General features: G+C 37.5%; 1 protein-coding gene across 2 annotated transcripts; it reads left to right on the forward strand.

The window, feature by feature from the left end:
- Positions 1-3,851: 3,851 nt before the first annotated feature.
- Positions 3,852-18,654, forward strand: LOC131067957 (small ribosomal subunit protein eS10z). Of its 2 annotated transcripts, none has more exons than XM_058003123.1 (6): positions 3,852-3,997; positions 17,139-17,194; positions 17,328-17,376; positions 17,532-17,817; positions 17,913-18,051; positions 18,283-18,654. In XM_058003123.1, exons 2-6 carry the CDS (start codon positions 17,192-17,194, stop codon positions 18,385-18,387), a joined length of 582 nt encoding a protein of 193 aa, XP_057859106.1. In that variant the 5' UTR covers positions 3,852-3,997; positions 17,139-17,191; the 3' UTR covers positions 18,388-18,654. The 2 variants fall into 2 exon arrangements, with proteins under 2 accessions (XP_057859106.1, XP_057859107.1); XM_058003124.2 differs by lacking the exon at positions 3,852-3,997 and adding an exon at positions 6,531-6,651.
- Positions 18,655-20,366: the final 1,712 nt, after the last annotated feature.

Genomic DNA, 20,366 nt, shown 5'->3' on the forward strand with positions numbered 1-20,366 from the left:
AACTATGGTCCTATTTTTCCTTTCCGCTACCCCATTTTGTTGAGGGTTATAAGGTATAGTAAGCTCCCTCTTAATCCCATTATCTCTACAAAATTCTTTAAATGAATCTTATGTGTATTATCCCCCATTGTCGGTTCTTAGGGTTTTAACTTTGTTTCCTGAGTGGTTTTCAGTTAGTGATTTAAATTCTTTAAATCTAGAGAGGATCTCTTATGATTCTTTACTTTTCAGAAAGTAGATCCAAGTCTTCCTAGAGTAGTCATCAACAAATATTACATAATACAAGAATCCCCCTAGAGAGGATACGAACATAGGTCCACATACATCAGAATGAACTAATTCTAGAATTTTGCTAGTTTTCCTAGTACTATTTTGGAATGCACCTTTGGTATTCTTACCCAGGGCACATCCTTTGCATGCCCCTGAATGATCTTTCTTTAACTCGGGTAGACCTGTGACAAGGTTTCCCATTGAAGATAAAGCCCTAAAATTCAGATGACCTAATCTTCTATGCCACACTTCATTTGCATTAGTAGCTTCATGGATTAGGGCTAGATTAGGTTCTGTGCACAGTTCATACAAATAGCCCCGTCTCTGTCCAATGGTCTTTGCCTTCTTGATGGAGGAGTTCTTTGGCCAAGCCAACACTTTGTTGTCCATGAATGTCACTCTGTATCTGTTATCTTCTAGTGTCGATATAGAGACTAGATTTCTTTTGATGCCAGGGACATATAGTACTCCTTCAAGCTGCAGGGTTATGCCTGTCTTCAATTTGATGGTGCAGGTTCCTACTCCTCTGACTGGATGTGTGGAGTCATCTCCGATGGTTACGTCCTCATCACTCTCCTCTGTCATGGAATCAAGTACTTCTCTAAACCCAGTGATGTGCCTGGATGAACCACTGTCAATCACCCATGAGTTGATTTTGTTAAAATTTTGACTTGTGAGTGCTGAGTAGAATACATATTTCCTGGAGTCATCTTCCCCTTTAGTCTTTCCTGCTTTAACAAATGTAGCATGTTTCTTTGTTCTTTCCGGGCATTTTGCAAGGAAGTGTCTGAACTGATCACATCTGTAACATTGAATGTGAGATAAGTCCTTCTTTGAAGTATTCTTGCCTTGACGACCTTTTTTCTTTCTAAACTGCCTTTTCTTGTTATGCTTGGTGGAGTTGGTGTTTAGAACTTGTAGGTCTTCATCTATATTCTTGTGTTTCATTCCCATCTTGTTCAATCTTGATTCTTCTTGGAGACAGTCATCCCTTAATCTTTCAAACTTGGGATATTTGGACCTTGCACTGATGCCTTGGACGAATGTGCTCCATCCACTAGGCAACCCATCTAAAGCAATGAGTGTTAACTCTTTGCTTTGGATCTCATAGTCCAGAGTTGCAAGTTCATCTTTTAGAACTGATATCCGCATAAAGTAGGCGTTGATTGTCTCCCCTTTGTTCATGGTGATGTGATTTATTTCTCGTTTTAATGCTAGAGTTCGACTTGCATTCAATATCTCAGATGTGCTTTCAAGAGCTTTGAACATTTTATAGGTTGTCTAATGTTTTCTTATGATGGGCATTATGTTGTTTCTCACCCCATCAACTATTATTTTTATTGCCTTTTCATTTCCCTCAATCCATGCTGATTTGTCAGGTTCTTTTTTGGGTTGATCATTTTTGGTTTGAACAAACGAATCCACTTTGTTCTCCTTTAAGATCATTTGAATTCTGAATTTCCAGGCTGAAAAATCATTGCCACCTTCGAGTCTGTCTTTGAATCTGATAGCACTGGCCATTTGAAGAAATGTGATGTAGTATATAAACTTGTTCTTAAATTTGTTTCATGAAATTAAATAGCCTCAAGTTCAGTCAACGTGGCCCTGATACCATGTAAAAGTATTGTAATTTCCAATTTAATGAACATGTTATATGTAGGATGGTGTATTTTAATTTTGATATTATAGCTATGACACTAATATTGCTATCTTTCTTTTACTGCAGGTTAGGAGGATGAACATGTATCGATTTCAATGTCATCTCCTTTGGTTTGAATGATGTATAAGTAGTAGGATTGCCACGATCAAGTGGCACCTTGATCGGACATGTCTTTTAGACATGTTCGACCAAGATGTCACTTGGTCGTGACCCTTACTTAACATTAACCGATCCATAACTAATCGGTGCTTCAAACATTAATGTATCGGTATAATGATAACAATGCTTATACCCGATAATGAATTGTTTAATGCTTATGAACATACCCGATGGTGAATCAATATCTCTGTTAATGATAACATCACTTATAAACACATCCGATCATGAATCGGTATTTGCTAATTGTTTCAGATAAAACATACCCGATAATGAATCGGTATCAAAGCATATAATATAAAGTAAACAGTAACAATTACGGTTAGCATTATATGCTATCGGGTTAATACCCCGATAGCATATTAATGCCGATTCATATATGAATCGACATTAATATGCTATCGGGTTAGTAGCCCGATAGCCCTTTAGATTGACACTTAACATAGTTAAGTATATCGTCAATCTAATCCGTCATTATCCAATATCAATGGCATAATTATGATCAATGTTATAGTCTGATAAACATAAAGTATGAATAAGTAAACTAATAACAGAGTAGAGAGTTAGGAGAGTCTTATCTTGCAGAAGCTACTAATGCATTAACAAATTGTCCCACTAATTATAAGATCATTGTTGAATCATAGAAGCACCTTAACAATTATAGAATAACCTAATAGAAATTTCAAAATTGTGACCCAATGAAATTGGTGGCTTTGTTTGTGAAAAAATAGCGAGTTATTACACATCCATTTTTTGAAACAAAACATTTTTCTGAAAGCTATAGATCCCCATTATGTCATCTGTGTGGATTTTAGCCTTCCAACATGCTGAAGTGTCTCTCTCCTTGAGGATAAGTTTTGCCCCTCAAGTTAATACATATCAACAAATAATCCAAAACTTTAAAATTTTTTAGTAACAACACTTTAAGGTGCTCTTAAATGACTGATAGGTACAAATACTTATGACCCTATTGATCAAGTATTGCACATTTATGTCTATTTTGTAAAGTTGTTGCAATACTTCGCCAATAGGGTTGTAAATATCTGCACCTCTTGGTGATTTGAGAGCACCTTTAGGTGGCGCTACTAGTTTATTTAGAGGTTAAAAAATATAACCTTGTTTTTAATTAGTTGCTATTTGGTGCATGAATCATCAACCTCTCATTGGTATGGGGTGCACAAATCATTGCCCTTGTTTGGAGCTTTAATATACACATTGTTGTGTAATTGTCTCCCAACGGTAATTTCAAGTGCGTGGGCTATTTTTTATTAGGAGAATAAACAATCCAAAACTTTTTTTTCATCCACTGACAATGAGTGCTTGAATCATCAACCTCTTGTTAGTATTAGGTGCAAGTATCACTGACCTTGTTCACGTCAGTGCCAAAGATTTAGGGGCATCTATGACACCAAATTCACCTCCTTCAACTTCACGTATCAATTCCACTAACCTCACATCTTTTAACTTGGTGCTAAGGACTAAGGCGTATCAATTCCACCAAATTGATTTAGCGCTTAAACCAAACTTCATCTTTTATAACATCAAACTTTTACACTCACAAAAAAATAATCCTTCAAAAAAAAAAGAAAAGAAAGAAAATTAATTTTTTAACGTCCACGAAACTACCTAAACAATGAAAACTCTTCCTAAACCAAACATTCTCATTAATAGACCAACAACCAATTATGTGTGGGTTACTATTGCTATTATTATTATTTTTATTTAAAGGCACTTCCCCAAATTGAGTCCAATAATAGTTTTTAAAACTTTGAAAAGAGTTTGAGAGAAACTAGGGTTTGAGAAAAGACGAAGGGAGGAGGGGTTTTTAGGGTTTATACTACAATGGGGCAAATGCTGAGACTTTTTAGTATTGCAGCTCATGCTCAGCGCCGAACCTTGGGACAGGTCAAGGTAACTTCCTTTACTTAGCTTGGCTGGTGTCCTCCTCCATTATGTTTTATGTTGCAAATCAATTCTCGTACCTTTTATTTTCTTCTTGTCATAGCTCAATTTTACGAGAATTGATACCATGACCGTTATTATTGGTGGCACGCATGCCTGTCTATAAAATTCATCTTATCTTGTGCAAATCTTGACACTGCATTCCGTGAATCTATTCTTTCAATTGTTTTATGTTTTTTAGGTTTATTAAGATTTGAATTTTTATTGGCTTTTGCACTTTCTCTAGGATTTTAGTTCAGTGGAATAAAACATGCCTATAATAACTTGAATTAAAGCTCAAGAGGTCAATGGTAGGCGGGGTGTGTGGATCGGGAAAATTAACTCATTGGATATCCTTAATCAGTCGATTTAACAACTAAAATAATGTTAGATTTTTGACACAAAAACTTATACCAGATCCATTTATGAATTTGTGGACAGAAGTATGGATATGAGATTTTTCTCTTCATGGTAGTTAAACCACGATTTAGTAAAAATGGAGTATTATTAAAATTTCTCTATTAGTTTATGATTTTGTTGTATCATGGGATCTAAAGCTTACGATATCCAAATCATATCTAGGTAGCGATGAGTTCCCTGTACCTTTGTTCCAGGTGAGGTATATTTTGATATTATTTGTGATTCACTGTGCTTTATTACCATAAAAATTGGTAAATCCCTTTTGTGGACACTGGGGTAGCCTCTGGCTTGGATGATATGACCCGGAGATAAGAAATGCAGGTGTATCATCCTGCAATATACTTCTGAACTTAGTGTTTGTTGCATTTTAGTATTGACAAATAACCAGAAGCTGGTCCTGATAATGGTCAGCATGAGCATCTTGTAAATTATCCAAGGAAGGTTATACGTATCACGAACGAAAAGACTGACTGTGTGTATTGTTCAAAGGAAAATAGCTTGAATGTGAACAGAACATTATTGATATATATGCTGTGTAAGTTAACATATTCTCAAGTGCTGTAAAGCAGTTGTTACTTTGAATCATAGTTGCCAGGAAACTCCAGCATGAAAACAAGGATTACATTACTGTACCATTATATATAATATAGCTGTATCCTTATTTATCTACCCACTTATTCCTAATTTTAATGGCACCCCTATCTTCCTATTTGTATGCCCCCACATTTTCAGGTAACTATGCTGTGAGCAAACTCTTGCAACTAGAAATTTCAATTAATTTGTGAACATGATAGCTGATGTCATGACTCATGGACTGTAGTAACCTAATACAGAAGGACAAAGAATCTACCCACTTATTCCTAATTTTAATGGCACCCCTATCTTCCTATTTGTGTGCCCCCACATTTTCAGGTAACTATGCTGTGAGCAAACTCTTGCAACTAGAAATTTCAATTAATTTGTGAACATGATAGCTGATGTCATGACTCATGGACTGTAGTAATCTAATACAGAAGGACAAGGAAGCTTACTTTTAGGGTTTTCAAATCAATAAAAGGGGCTAGTAGCTGTTAAATGTTGCGTTTTAACCAGTTGTTAAATGCTTCTTGTTAACACCAGATGTAAGATGATGTGAAAGTCCTGAAGTAATATCATATTTGATATTAATTTTATGGTAGCATCGATGATGACACTAAGATATGCATACTTATTCACCGTTTTCCATGGAATCTCAGAATGATGGGAGGGGTATACTGGTGCAGAAAATTGTTTTCCTTAAAGTTTGGGGCTGGCAGCTAAAATTATATATAATATTTGAAAAATCATTTATAAAAATAGTAAAAGAAAATTGTAATTTATCATTTCTGTAAGCAAGTTGACAATCAATTGAACCAAAATTCTGAATATTTTATAATTTATATAAATCAAAATGGTTTAAACTCTATATCACAATACTCAAAATGGGATTGACTTGGCATAACAAAAGTACAAATGGAATTCAATTACCGAGGATCTCTCAAGAAATTGCTGGTTTTCAACATGGTACAGCTTAAAACAAATTTATTTTATTTTTCCTTTTAAAACCAGAGAGGGGTTTGGGGTGGCAAATACTGGTGCAGTCAATACATTGCAGAAACCAAGCCCAACTTGAGAACTCTGATCCAATGCTATTGTGTACTCTTAATTGTTAGAACTACAAAATCCTCTTTTAACTCATAGACTTTAAGGAAAATCATTCTTTTGTCCATTTTGTTAGTTTTAGTACTTTCAGATTAGATAACACTTAGAAAATTAGAATTGTTGATAACTAGGTTTAATTAGATTTATTGTTTTCAGATTTAAGCATAGAAACAGAAAATGAATGCATAAAGACAAGACAAAGATACCCTGGGAAAACCTCCTAGGAGGAAAAACCCAGCCTGAAAAGATCCACAGATCTGTTTATGGTTTTGAATTCAACTGATGATTACACACTTATCTGGAGTATAGATGTTGGAGTCACAAAGGGAGATGACATAGAGCCTTCACAATTAGTTTGCTAATGGAGGTCATGAATTGCAGTTCTTCTAATCTGACTGGCTGTATGTAACAATGGTAGCAGCAACCCTTCTATGGAGTTCTTTATCTCTTGAAGATGATCTGCTGCCTTGCTTAAGTTCGCTATCTTCTGTTGCTGATCTGCACACCTCTTAGTATAGTTTGCTGTAAGTTAATTGACTTGAATATCAATTTCGCTTCCTTAGAATATTTCGCACATATCAATTTTGCTTCCTTAGAATATTTCACACCTTATTGCAAAGGACTGAATTGGGTTGATGTGCTTTATTTATAGGAGTAGCTAACTTCTTAATCATGTCGGCCTTCTTGCAATTAACATTTAATTTCTTTTAACCGAAATGGATAGGGTCGGCCCTATCAAGGAGGCGTGGTGAGTTTGGATGTGGTGTGAAGACTTTTGGTGGAGCCGAGAGGTATGGGGCCTGGCCCTATATATAGGAGAAGGAGCTGGCCACCTTTGGCAGATTCCAATGTTGCCCAAGGCAATAGGAATCCGCCAGGCCCTAATTATAACCAACACATTTTAAGCTCATCTTTGATAAGAAAGAACAAATACAATGGAGCATTATCAAATGTACTGAATGTAAGTAGTAAAAATAGGATTTTTCAATTTATTTGAATTGCAGACAACACATAGGCATCTGTAGGAAAATCAAATTTGAAGCAATTGATTTGCATATCTAGTTGAAATTCAAGGTTAAAAAAAATAAAAAATCCACTAATATTAAGTTAAAGATCTTTTAAAATTTTTAATTAAAAAAAAAACTGAATAAAGAGTGTAGTGTAGAGGTTACAGAGGAGTAGCTCCTTAATAGATGGTGTGGGGACTTGTTGATGTGTCTTTTGTACATGACCAAACACAGAATAAAATACCCAAAGGTATCTTATCCTCTCTTGAATAAATCTCCCCGAATGATGAAGATTTACACAGAAGGATCAATCGGAGCAACTCCAAGGTTCTGATATGTAGGTTCTCTACTTGTGGATAAGCACCAGTGGTCGTTGTGTTTGCTGTTTTACAAGGGGCCTTACGTACTTTCTAAGAAAGCTTGTTCTTGCAATTACTTTTCAAGGAGGAAACCGGATTCTCCTAATATTATCTGATGTTTCAAAAAAGGCAAAAGATAAGGGGTTTAAGAAGGCGATGCTAAACTAATCCTAGGAATGACTAAATGAGGAGTCGTCTTGATAAAACTCTACCAATTTCAATATTGCCAAAAGATTACAACTCTACTGGAATTGGTGCGATCTTCTAAGGGGATTCAATGATTTTCAAATCATCAATGGAATAGATACTATCAATAAGATACATATCAATTTCTCCAATAATGATTGAACTCTTAAACAATCTTAATATCTCCAGTTGACCACACAAGGCGTGCTTACAATCAGTAAGGAGTTAGTGGTTTGGACTATGAGTTTTACCAAAGATCAAACACAACATTTGTCCTTCAATCTAATTCTAAAATTTAAGTACTATCTTTACTAAGAGTGATTCAAGAAGATAAACAACCATGAAAATAGCCACAAGGATTGCAATAAAACACCATAACTTCAATATTTCATTGATCTCATAGCAAAATAAAACAACAATTGTTCAACTTTCTCTCTTCACTACTTCTTTCTCTGTTGCTAACAATCTTAACCTTTTTTTCTCTCTTTTTTCTCTAACTCTTTAAAATGAATTGAGTGAGGGCTTATATAGCACTCTCAAATACAATGAACGACCTGGATCTAAAGAAGATCAAACGCTGAGATCTTGACACCTAAACCCTAATTAGTGTTTGTTACAAAAAAGACCCAACCCTATTTAGATAAGTATTATCATCCCATAGCCAATAGAAATTGGCACAAATAACAAGGAAACATAGCCCAATAGGAATTGAATTGCCACATCATTTCATAACAACTTTTCATCTAGAATTTTGTTCCCTTTTCTATGTTCTTTTCTAGCACATTCAATGAATCTGGACGTAATCCCCTCGATCTCAGCAATGGGAATCTCATGTAGGTTCTTCATCCGCTCTTCCAAGTGAAGGACCCGATCAAAAGCTGCGAGAAGGGTCATCTCACATCCATGCTCTAGTTCTTTTGTTTTCTCGATCAGGAATATAGTAGCATACATCTGATTTCGCTGCTTTTCTGTGATCATGTTCTCCTCTTTGCAAAAAATAATCTTGATCCTATCTTCCAATTCTTGGACATTCACATCTGTTTCGATCTCTATCCTTTTGTCAAGGATTGTACATAATACATCAAACACCTTATCCTGAATAGGATGGAAGGTGCCCTCAACTTCGCTGCATCTTCTATTGATGTCTTCGAATAGAACTTCCTTCATTTGGAGCAAAGCTGACCATTGTAGAAGATTATGGGTCCCTCCATCAATTATCTTCTCTTGTGCTAAAACCTGCCTTGACGTCCTTCTTACCACTTGTAACACAGGGATGACAATGTCTCTAGTGTGAGTGAACGCATCTACAGTTATCAATAGATTATGATTCATGAATGATCTCAAGGACTTGGATAGCCCTGTGGACCGTCTTCATCATTCTTGTTACAAATTCCATGGCTACCCTATAGGATTCATCAATCCATGAACTCATGAGTTGGGCTAAGTTCTTCATCTTTTCTGCCTCATTTATCGACTCAGGAGGAAGTGCATGCAAAGGTGATACTGCTGGATCCTGTCGCCTTAATGGTTGGTTGAGGTGGCTAAAATAATTCCTCCAAGCGCTAACCTCCTTTTCCAGCCTCTTTCTTTTCCATTTCTTCCTTGAGTTTATCATTAAGTGCTCTCACTAAATCAGTCGCTTATACCATGGCCTACTCGGAGGTAAGTGGACCAAGATCAAATGTTTCTAAATTGTATTCTTCTGCCATAATCTCATCCTCATACTTGTCCACTGCTGGTGTAGCTACCTGTATTTTCTTGGATCCTACATCATCTCTAATTACCTTTGACATCTTTGTAGCCTTTTTCTTTTCGATTTCTTCTTGGGAGTTTCCTATGAGACTTTCCAAATCAAATACTTGTTCTTTGTCTTCAACTACAACTACCCTTGTCAGTCTTTCTTTTAGCCAATCTGGAATGGAAGACTTTCTTTCCCTTACCTGTATTTCCTCAGGCAAAGGTCTCTCGGCTCTAAAAGGAGATGTTGCTTCATCATCATTCTTTTCTTCTTGTTGCTCATTAGCACCAACTTGGAGAGGAAGAGATTGACTTGATGAGTGCTGAGGTGTTCGTCTTTTGCCTTGTTTATCATTCTGCACCGTGGATTCCATAGACTCATCAACTTCATACACTATCTCTCTTTGATCCTCTCCTTGACTTATCTCCTTTTCATGTCTAGAAGAAGTACTCGATGGACGATCAGGATTCACCTTTTGTTTCTTCTTTGAGGGTTCTCTCTTCTTAGGTCCTTCTTTTCTCTTCGACCCCTTGGAATGAGAAGTATTTTCACTCACACTTGCTTCTCCTTCTTCTGTTCTTGCTTCTAGGGTGAATGCCATGGCTATATTCTGCTCCTTCAATTTTTGATGCTGTACGTCCACCCATTTGCGAGTGCAATTTAAAACTAGGTCCATCAATGCTCTCAGGTCTGCAACTTCTTGCTCATTCCAATCTATCTTCACTTCTTTATCTTCCTTCTCATAGGATGATTGGAGATATCTACCACTGCCTTGTGCTTGATCGACTACTATATAAACTTTACATTTCTGATAAGATCCAAGGGTAATCTAGAATGCATCTTTCTTTTCACCTCCACATCATCTTGAACATTCATCCAAAAGTCCTCTACTTGAAACTCTGTTTGTACTTCTTCCCAACTTTCTCTTCCATATGACCATGAGGATCAAAATTCTCTCTTGAGGCAAAGGATGTGAATGAATACAGAGATAGTTCCTTTTCTGCATCTTCTGCTGCTTGAGAATTAGGACACACTTCAATTGAATTTCCTAGTAAAATAGGTACGGGGTACCATTTCCATGCTTATGTCTTGATGCTTTAGCACAAGCTGCCAATTGTCTAGTCACTTCAAGTAGTATTATTCTATCTGTAGGATACCTTGGCAACATATAAGGAGGTGAAGGACATCCATGGACCCTGATGTAGGTGAATTTTGGAAATTGAATGAACCATGCACCATGTTTCTTCACGAGCTCGTGTGCTTCCGGAGATAGTCGATGGTGAATCCCTCCTTGCAATGTCCTAGTGATATACATTGTGAAGGTGTCATTGGCTAGCTTGTAGTCATTCTTAGGTGGATGATGCAGTTGAGCATAAGAATCACATGCTCTTATCTCTCCTGTCCCTCTCCCAACAACTCCTCTATGTGGTAGCCCTGCATACTCAAAACTTTTGATTAAAGAATATATAACATATGAACTCATGTGGAATGACTTAGTAGGGACTAGCCTCCTCAACTGCACATGTAGGTTGTTGCTAATAATTCTTGCCCAATTGAACATTCCTTTTCCTTGGACGATCACTTGAATAAAGAAGAATATCCACTTGTCGAAGAAGAAGGCCTAAGAGGCACCTATAACCCGATTGAGCATGGTTATCAAGTCTCTGAATTCCTCTTGGAAATCAATTCTGTGTGGCATATTAGGTATCTTGTTCAAGCGAGGCCTACTCTTGAGTAACCAATTTTTATTGATGAAGTTCAGACAGGTATCAGGATCATCTTCGTAGATAGACCTAGCTCGTTTTAAGCCCTTGTAGATCATATCTCTCGGCTTCGGGAGATGAAAAGCTTCACTTATAGCTTCTTCTGAAAGATAGGCATGGATAGCTCCATCCTCGGCTATGATTGTCCTTGAATGTGAATCATAGTGCCTGACACATTTGATCATCAGCTCATGACATTTGACTGCAGGAGGGAAGCCTGGCCTTGATGATGCCACTCTCAATTATCTTCTTGGCTGTGGGTGATGGCTTGCTGATGTAGGGTGCTTCTCAGAACTTCTTCACATTGAAGTTCCCTAAGTTGGTGTCTCCAATATTGCTCCATTTGGACACGATCCTTGTCTCCGAATTGTCATTCTTTTGATCTTCTTTGATGAGAGCCTGCCGGGTAGCGGATCCACTCGCCTTGGGGGTCGCCGTTTGCTACCTACAAAAAAAAAAGGGGCTTAAGTTTAGGTTTAAGTGTAGAACCTTACCTAGGTGACTTGAGATTCCTTAAAATTTGAAATGATAAAACCTTAAAGTTATGAATTTTCAAACTTGGCAACACCTAGAAATTAGACTAGATATTGAAGACCTAATCTTAAGAAGATGGATGCAGAAACTTGAATCAGATCTTCAATACCTTGTCAAAAAAAATCAGATTGTACACCTTACCTTTGATTTTTTAATTATCAACTTGAAAAGATGGATAAAAAATGGAGATTGCTGCTGGATTCGCCTCCTTTCCAAGTGGTATTCAAAGGGTTTGGAAAGTCTTTGATCTGCACTTCAGGTTCGCCCTTGTTGATTCAGTCCTTAACCAGCCTTTATGGATCAGAAATTCGCCTTCTTACAGCAATCTGCTCTACCACTTCTGCTTCTCAATTTCGCTTTAGGAAGAAATACAAATGAATGAATGATTAATGCTTGTCAAACCTTCCTTCCTTCATATGGTGATTTCCTCATTTTCTCAAGAGGCCGACCTTTTAGATAAAGAAATAAAATTTAAAAATTCATTCTTAAGGTGGCCGACCTAGCCATAAGGTTTTTAAAAAAAATATAATTGGGTGGCAAAGGGTGAATTTTTGAATTTTAAGGCTTAAAAAATCAATTTAACACATTTGACAATTGTTTAATTAAGGCGGATTTGCATTATTTATCTAAATGAGGTTTGATTAGCAATGTATGAGAGGGAAAATGTGTCTTGAATGTGGCTTTATTTGTGAATCTCTTGAAGGAGCATAGGCAAGCCTAGGAGATATTGATGTTTCTTTAATGTTTTCCACTTTTCTCCATTTTTTTTTATTCCACCATCTTGATCCTTAACCTCTAATGTTCTTGCCATTATGAGCTTTGCCTTCAACAAAAGGTGAAAATGGGGATTTCTAAGGACTTTGCCCTAGACTCTTTGGAAGGGTCAGGAACGATTTCTATGGTTAGGCCCAAATTGCATCACTTCTTCACTCCGAATCGCTCCCCAAGGTAAGCATATGCTAGTCTTAGTTCTTCCAAAGCCTAGGGATTCATTTTTTAGCCTCCATTATGAGTGAATTATGTGTTCTTGAGAATTTTGCTTTGGACCCTTTGGAAGGGTCAGGAGCGAAATTCATCCCTTAGCTCAAAATCCTTACTTCTCAAACTCTTAACCTATTCAAATACATGCCTATGGCAATCTTTAAGTCCAATTCACCTTCATCAACGTTTTTGGCTCAACACAAATTTGAAGAAAAATGATATTTTGTGAATTTCGCTTTGGACCCTTTGGAAGGGTCAGGAGCAAAATTCAAGTTTTAGACTTGATCCTTCATTTCCTTCACTTCAATTTATCTTGCAAGGCGAAAATACATCATTCCACCTTCAATCATGCCATAGGAATCAAGGTTTTGGCTTTACACGAGGAAAAAATAGGTGGTTTGAGGAATTTCACTCTAGACCCTTTGGAAGGGTCAGGAGCGAAATTCTTCCTTTGCTTGTTTTCTCTTACTTAGCTCCATTCTTCTCACTTTGTTCTTCCTTGACTCTCACCTTTGGATCCATCTCTCAACATGACAACACTTGCTTGACCTCGAAATGGCTTGCTAGGAGAAATTCGCTAAAAATCATGGCTAGGGATAGGACCTATTTAGGATTTCGCCCAGGACCCTTTGGAAGGGTCAAGAGCGAAATCCTTGTCCTAGCTCAAAATCTTCATTTTTGGTGGCCATAAGCCTTTCAAGGGCATGCCTAGGGGTATCTCCAAGTTCATTTCACCCTGATCAAGGTTTGTCTTGACTCAAAAATTGGAAGAAAGAATAGATTTTGGGAATTTCGCTCTAGACCCTTTGGAAGGGTAAGGAGCGAAATTCACCTTCTTGAGCTTATTTCTTCCATTTTCCACTTCAATCTACCTTAAAAGGGCAAGGACATATCACTCCATTCCTATCCAGGCCATAAAAACCAAGAATTTGACTTTCTTTGAAGGGGAAACATGTGTTCTTAAGAATTTCCCTCTGGACCCTTTGGAAGGGTTAGGAGCGAAATTCTCCTTCTAGGCTAAAATCCTTCATTTCTTTGCATTCCATCACTTCAAAAGGCAAAGACACATCATTTCCCTTCCAAATATGCCCAAGGAACAAGGCTTTCAATGCAAACAAGGAGGAAAAAAGGTGTCTTCTAAGAATTTCGCTTTGGACCCTTTGGAAGGGTCAGGAGCGAAATTCACATTCTTGGTTGATTTCACACCTCTTTCATCAAATCCATCTTCAAAATTGATCAAATTCACCTCCTTACCATCATCAAGTCCATTTGCCATTCACTTGGCTCAAAAATCTTCATTTTTTATTGCCTTAGGCCAAAATTGAGGGTCAAATGAGGATTTTGCTTTGGACCCTTTGGAAGGGTCAGGAGTGAAATTCTCCTTCTAGGCCAAAATCCTTCACATTTGTTGGGCACTAGCAACTCGAAGCCATGCTTAAAGACATCTCCAATCTTAATTCACCCTGACCCACACTTGGCTTGGCACAAAATTGAGAGAAAAGGGAGGTTTTGGAGACTTTCGCTCTGGACCCTTTGGAAGGGTCAGGAGCGAAATTCACATTCTAGGCTTGACTCTTCATCTTTTCAACTCCAATCTTCCTTGCAAGGCAAAATTACACCACCCCACTTACACCTACGCCATAGGAACCACTGCCTTGACCTCATCCAAGAAGAAAATAGGAGTTTCCAAGAATTTCGCTCTGGAGAAGGGTCAGGAGCGAAATTTCTATTTTAGGCTAAAATCCTTCACTCCTTCACTTTTAGTCACTCCCTAAAGCAAAAACATGTCAATCCACTTCCCAACATGCCTTAGAAAGTAAGAACTTAGTCTAAACAAGGAAGAAATTGAGGTCTATGGGATTTTCGCTCTGGACCCTTTGGAAGGGTCAGGAGTGAAATCCATGTTCTTGGTTGGTTTGCCACTTCCTTCATCCAATTCTCCTTCAAACTTGATCAAATTCAAGCTCCTTTCTTCTCACTTAAGTGAATCTACCATCAAATTAGCTCAAGACAAGGTCATCCTAGGGCTTAAGGCGAAAAAAGGAGGTCAAATTGAGGATTTCGCTCTAGACCCTTTGGTCACTTAAGTGAGAAGAAAGGAGCTTGAAATTGATCAAGTTTGAAGGAGAATTGGATGAAGGAAGTGGGAAACCAACCAAGAACATGGATTTCGCTCAAGGGTTAGGAGCGAAATCCATCTTCTAGGTTGATTTCCATCATTTCATCGCCTCAAACCTCCTTTCAAAGGCAAACATCTATCCAAGTCCTCCAAACCATGTCTTAGAAGTTACAAATTTGGTCAAGTTAAAGAGCAAAATAGAGGAAATATGAATTTCGCTCTGAACTGTTTGGAAGGGTCAAGAGCGAAATTCTCATTTTAGGCTCATTTCTCATTTCCCTTCTCCTCTCTTTGGCTTGGACATAACTTGTTAGGCCTCCTTTGATCTCTATCAAGCTCAACTTGGCATCCATTTGGATACTTTGTGAAGAAAAATAGGGTTTCATATGAATTTCGCTCTGGACCCTTTGGAAGGGTCGGGAGCAAAATCCACCTTTGGCTTTAACCCTGACTTCATTTTTTCACATTTCTTCATTCAAACAAGTGTTTTGTCTTCATTCAAGCCTGGGAATGAGTTAGCTCATAGTTTGGGCCAAGGTGGAGTGTCTGGTAGAGGAATTCGCTCTGGACCCTTTGGAAGGGTCAGGGGCGAAATTCCTATTCTAGGCATAATTTCCCTTGAAATTGACTTGACTTTGCCCCAGACTCATCCCTTGATACACATCCTTCCATATCCTTGCCAATTCACCCAACAATTCTTTGACTCAGGTGAAATATTGGGTCCTTGGTGAAATTTCGCTCAGGACCCTTTGGAAGGGTCAGGAGCGAAATTCATTCCTTGGTTCAAATTCTTTACCTTTTTCATCCATCATGTTGTAAATCGCCTCCTGAATCTTCTCTTTGTCACTGGCACTATTCAATCGATTCCGACTCGATAGAAGACAAGACTTTGACTCAAAAACCAACAACCTTGACCTATCCTGACTTACAACCTTTAACCTTTTTCTCACAGTTCATCCATTTTCCATCTCCTGAGAGGCAAGATCCTTCTAAGATAACGCTAGGGTTCAAGGCATACAACATATGACTTCCACAAGCCCAGGTAAAATTTGGTTTTGAAAGAAACCCTAGGTGAGCTCTCCAAAGGAAACCCTAACCTACCCAGCCCAGGCGACCACGAACTCGCCCAATACACCTAGCGAGCAGAGAAAAACCTAGCTCAGAGAGAGCAAAACCAACGAAAAAAGAGGGGGTTCCCATTCTGATGGGGCGATGTGTGAAAGGTCACAACAGGACTGAAGCCTGAAGATGAGGTCTGTGTGGTTGAATAAGTGGAATATAGTCATTTTATTTATTTATTTTCGTCTCTGTTTTGGTTTTGCCTACTTCTGAGGAAATGGCAATGGAGGAAACTTGCAAACATTTACAAAAAAAAATTAGTGTTTAAAATGCTTGTTGCTTTAAAATGACATGGAGAAGCCCTGTTGTCCCTGTGATTGTTGAGAAATGTCCAGGTGTCCCCTGACTATCTTATGGATGGCAGGTTGCCCCTGGATGCCTCCTGCAGAGATGTCTGCTGCAGTGAAGGGCTGTCCCGGGGACAGTGATGCCTGCAGGTGGTGCCTGACGGGACTGCAGGGTGGGATGTTTTCTTTTGCCATTCCTCAGACGTTTCTGTTCTTGTTTTGGCCCAGAGGACCCCATGGATATACCCTTGAAGAACACCGAGTTATTCTTCTGTTGGTGAGTTTTCTTTACTATTCAAATAAGGCTGCACTTGGCTGCCGATTGAGGCAAAAATTTGTGCCAAATAACAATTGAATTCTACTTGAAGCAAGTTGGGACAAGTGATTAGAATGCTAATTTAAATCTTGTATATATTTATTAATTAATACAAGAAATTCCCAATTGAAGTTAATGCCTTTCAGTTCCTGCAAAGTTGGTTTCAAATTCTAGAACACTGTGGATGCACTTGCAAGTAAGAAGATCAAATAATTGGTTTCAAATTCTAGAACATTGTGAATGCACTTGTAAGTAAGAAGATCAAATAAAATTTTGTATGAGACTGTAAATATTTCATTCAGTTTCAGAATTTAATTTGCCTTGTTCTATCTTATATTGATGCTTATCTTGATAAAGTATTAAACACCTATCAAAAGGCTTGAGTTTAATACACTTTGTGAGAACAGCTATGGCAAAGGTGGTGGGGAATTAAATTGACCACCAGATGAGAATGAATTTACACTTTAAATTGTGATTAATAAGAACATTTTATTGCACAAACCAGTGATAGTGTGCCTGAAAATCTTGACAATTGTACCTTGCAACTTTTATTGTTGTTTTAAATTTTTTAATGAACTTAAAATGTTTGTGTTGTGATTTAGGAGGCTTATTGGCTGAGTAAACCTTTTGGCAAGAGAGTCTTTCGTAGGCCACAATGGTATGCTCAACTACCTTTGAATTCTAGAATATGTGACTTCTTTCTTTGATTTTTGTTTAATACTTTTGAATGTTTTTGTAAGTAGAATCAATTTTCCAATAATAGATGAATCATGGTAAAATTGCTTTTGCAGTTGATACCAAAAAAGAACCGCAAGGAGATTTACAAGTACCTATTGCAAGGTTTGTATTACTTTTCTTTTGAACATGGATGCTTCACATGACCGCAGGCAAGTGCTTAGATTTTTCTGTCTAGATATTAGTTTGTTGGTTTTTGATATAATAGCTTTGAAAGATAAAGCATGAAGACATCTTTCTGATATAATTTTTTTATGCAGAGGGCGTGCTGTATGCAAAGAAGGATTATAATCTTCCCAAGCACCCAGAAATTGATGTCCCAAATTTGCAAGTCATCAAGTTGATGCAGAGCTTCAAGTCAAAGGAGTATGTGAGGGAATCCTTTGCATGGATGTACTATTACTGGTATTTGACAAATGATGGTATTGAATATCTTCGCACATACTTAAATTTGCCTTCAGAAGTTGTTCCTGCAACTTTAAAAAAGTCTGCAAAACCTTTGGGAAGACCTATGGGTGGTCCACCTGGTGGTGATCGTCCTCCCAGGTATGTGCATCTCTACTTGCTTCTAATCTCAGCAAGGTCTTTTCATGATATTTAGTTATTATGATCTATTGATGACTGTCATGTTTGTGCTACAGAGGACCTCGTTTTGAAGGAGACAGGCCTCGATTCGGGGACCGTGAAGGGTACCGTGGAGGCCCCCCTCATGGACCTGGGGGACCTGGAGATGTTGGTGATAAGGCTGGTGCACCAGCAGCATTTCAGCCCTCATTTAGGGTAAGATTAACTTTTTCTTTTAATAGATTTGTTCAGGTTTTCTATTTATTTAGAGTTAGTTTCTAGAAGCTCATCTTTTGTATTTTTTGTGTCAGAGTAACTTTTTCTTTCAATAGATTTGTTCAGGTTTTCTATTTACTTAAAGTTAGTTTCCTTTCAATAGATTTGTTGAGGTTTTCTATTTATTTAGAGTAGTTTTTAGAAGCTCATCTTTTGTATTTTTTGTGTCAGAGTGGGAGTGACAGTGGTGGAAGATCAGGGTTTGGTCGTGGAGGTGGTGGCTATGGTGGTGGAAGTGGCTATGGCTCTCAGCCTTCTCAATCAGGGCTAGAGTAATTATTTCTGTTAGCAGTTTCAATAACTATTCAATTTTTTATGAGTGCCATTTACTGAACACAAAATGTTTACTTTTAGATTAGGAGCTGCCAGCATTTGGGAAAAAATGCTGCAGTTTATAAATCATTTTAAATGTAACACCTACAAGGGGATTTTTTCGGCAATTTTAATAATGGATCTCTAGATGTGCATATTGAACACCATCTTTATCTGAGATAAATCAATGAGGAAATTGATATATTTATTTAACCAAATACTTTATCATTATAGCAATTGGTCAATTATCATTACATCATACCAATCCTTGCAGATGGTCTGGATATCATTTCATGTGAACTCAGTTTGTGATGCATGTATTTGTATAAGATAGTTGTCATGACCCTGATCTGACAAACAGCAAACCTATAATGTGAAATTGTCTTACAAATATAAAGGCTTCATAATTTCAGTAATCTCCACACCTTGCAACAATTGCATTATACAGCAGGTCGTATGCAAGGGAAATTACCAAGTATTAACTGAACATACCAATCCTTGCAGATGGTCTGGATATCATTTCATGTGAACTCAGTTTGTGATGCATGTATTTGTATAAGATAGTTGTCATGACCCTGATCTGACAAACAGCAAACCTATAATGTGAAATTGTCTTACAAATGTAAAGGCTTCATAATTTCAGTAATCGCCACACCTTGCAACAATTGCATTATACAGCAGGTTGTATGCAAGGAAAATTACCAAGTATTAACTGAACATATGTTATTGGATCATCCCCTCAAAAGCAGCAATCCCACCTATTAATCAATTGGCAAAGGGAAATAACTTGTTAAGGAAATAAAAAAATAAATCCAAGTTTAAGGAAGGGTGCGGTTATTAAGGGGCATCACCAAACAAACAAAGAGACACCTTTATCTCTAATAGTGGTGTCCATTGGGAGAGATCATAACCTTGCGCTACCCAAGGAGAGATATAAAGAGTAAACCCAGCAGTAAGAGAGGCATCGAACAGGATAAGATCTGATTCAAGGCAGTCATACTCAGAAATACAGAAACTTGATATTATAACTGCAATTTGGTTTGGAGTATTGATTCTTATGATAGACAGGAGAGGGAATCCTATTTATAACTAGTTGCTTGTGAATTTTGTGTATGCAATCTGAGAATATAATATAATTATGTGATCTTTTTATATGGAATATAGGCAGCAATATGTAATTCTTTATTTGTTTGCTGTAATCAATCATGGTAGGCATAATAAGGGAATGCAAGGAGGGGAAACAGCGATGAGGTACTCTTTTAAGCACACCACCTCATGGTGGTGACCGGTGGTCTGATGAGGCCAAGGGGATGCAAGGAGTGTTGCCCTTGGGCTTTAGGAGGGAGGCTCTTTCGGGACACACCCTATTGTACTTGCCTAAACCCCTTACATGGTTGACCATGGGCTTAAGAAATCTAAATCATAGGGAGGAAGATAAAGGTGGGATGGAGAGGGGAATGGCTATGGGATTCCTCACTAGATATGCCCCCTCATAAGAAAATATGATGATTTAAAATAAGAAGGAAGAAAAATCAAATTTGCAAGCGTGTGAAAGGAAGCAAACCTTGGAGGGAGGTGGAATGTATGAAATTTGATGAAGAAAAGCTTTTCTTATTGTTTTGATTCTGTAGATTAGTGAGAGATTCTTCTTAATGAAGTAAAAAAGAAAGCATCTCTTATTTAATGCACAAGTGAGAGAGTTATAAGGCTTTCTAGTCCACATCCATCAATCCTCCAATGATTGATGAATTACATGATATTGTGCATATGAAAGTAGGAAAATATTCTGTGTCATCAAGGTGAAGGTGTTGATTTAATAGAAAGCATCAACAAAGGAAGACAAACATCTAAATATTTATATGAATTTAGATTAGGGAATCAAGTAAGATGAAAGAGTTCAAATATGTCCTTCCATAAGAATATGGAATCCAAGTAGTGAGATG

The sequence above is a fragment of the Cryptomeria japonica genome, chromosome 6, assembly GCF_030272615.1.
Source record: "Cryptomeria japonica chromosome 6, Sugi_1.0, whole genome shotgun sequence".
Classification (NCBI taxonomy): Eukaryota; Viridiplantae; Streptophyta; class Pinopsida; order Cupressales; family Cupressaceae; genus Cryptomeria; species Cryptomeria japonica.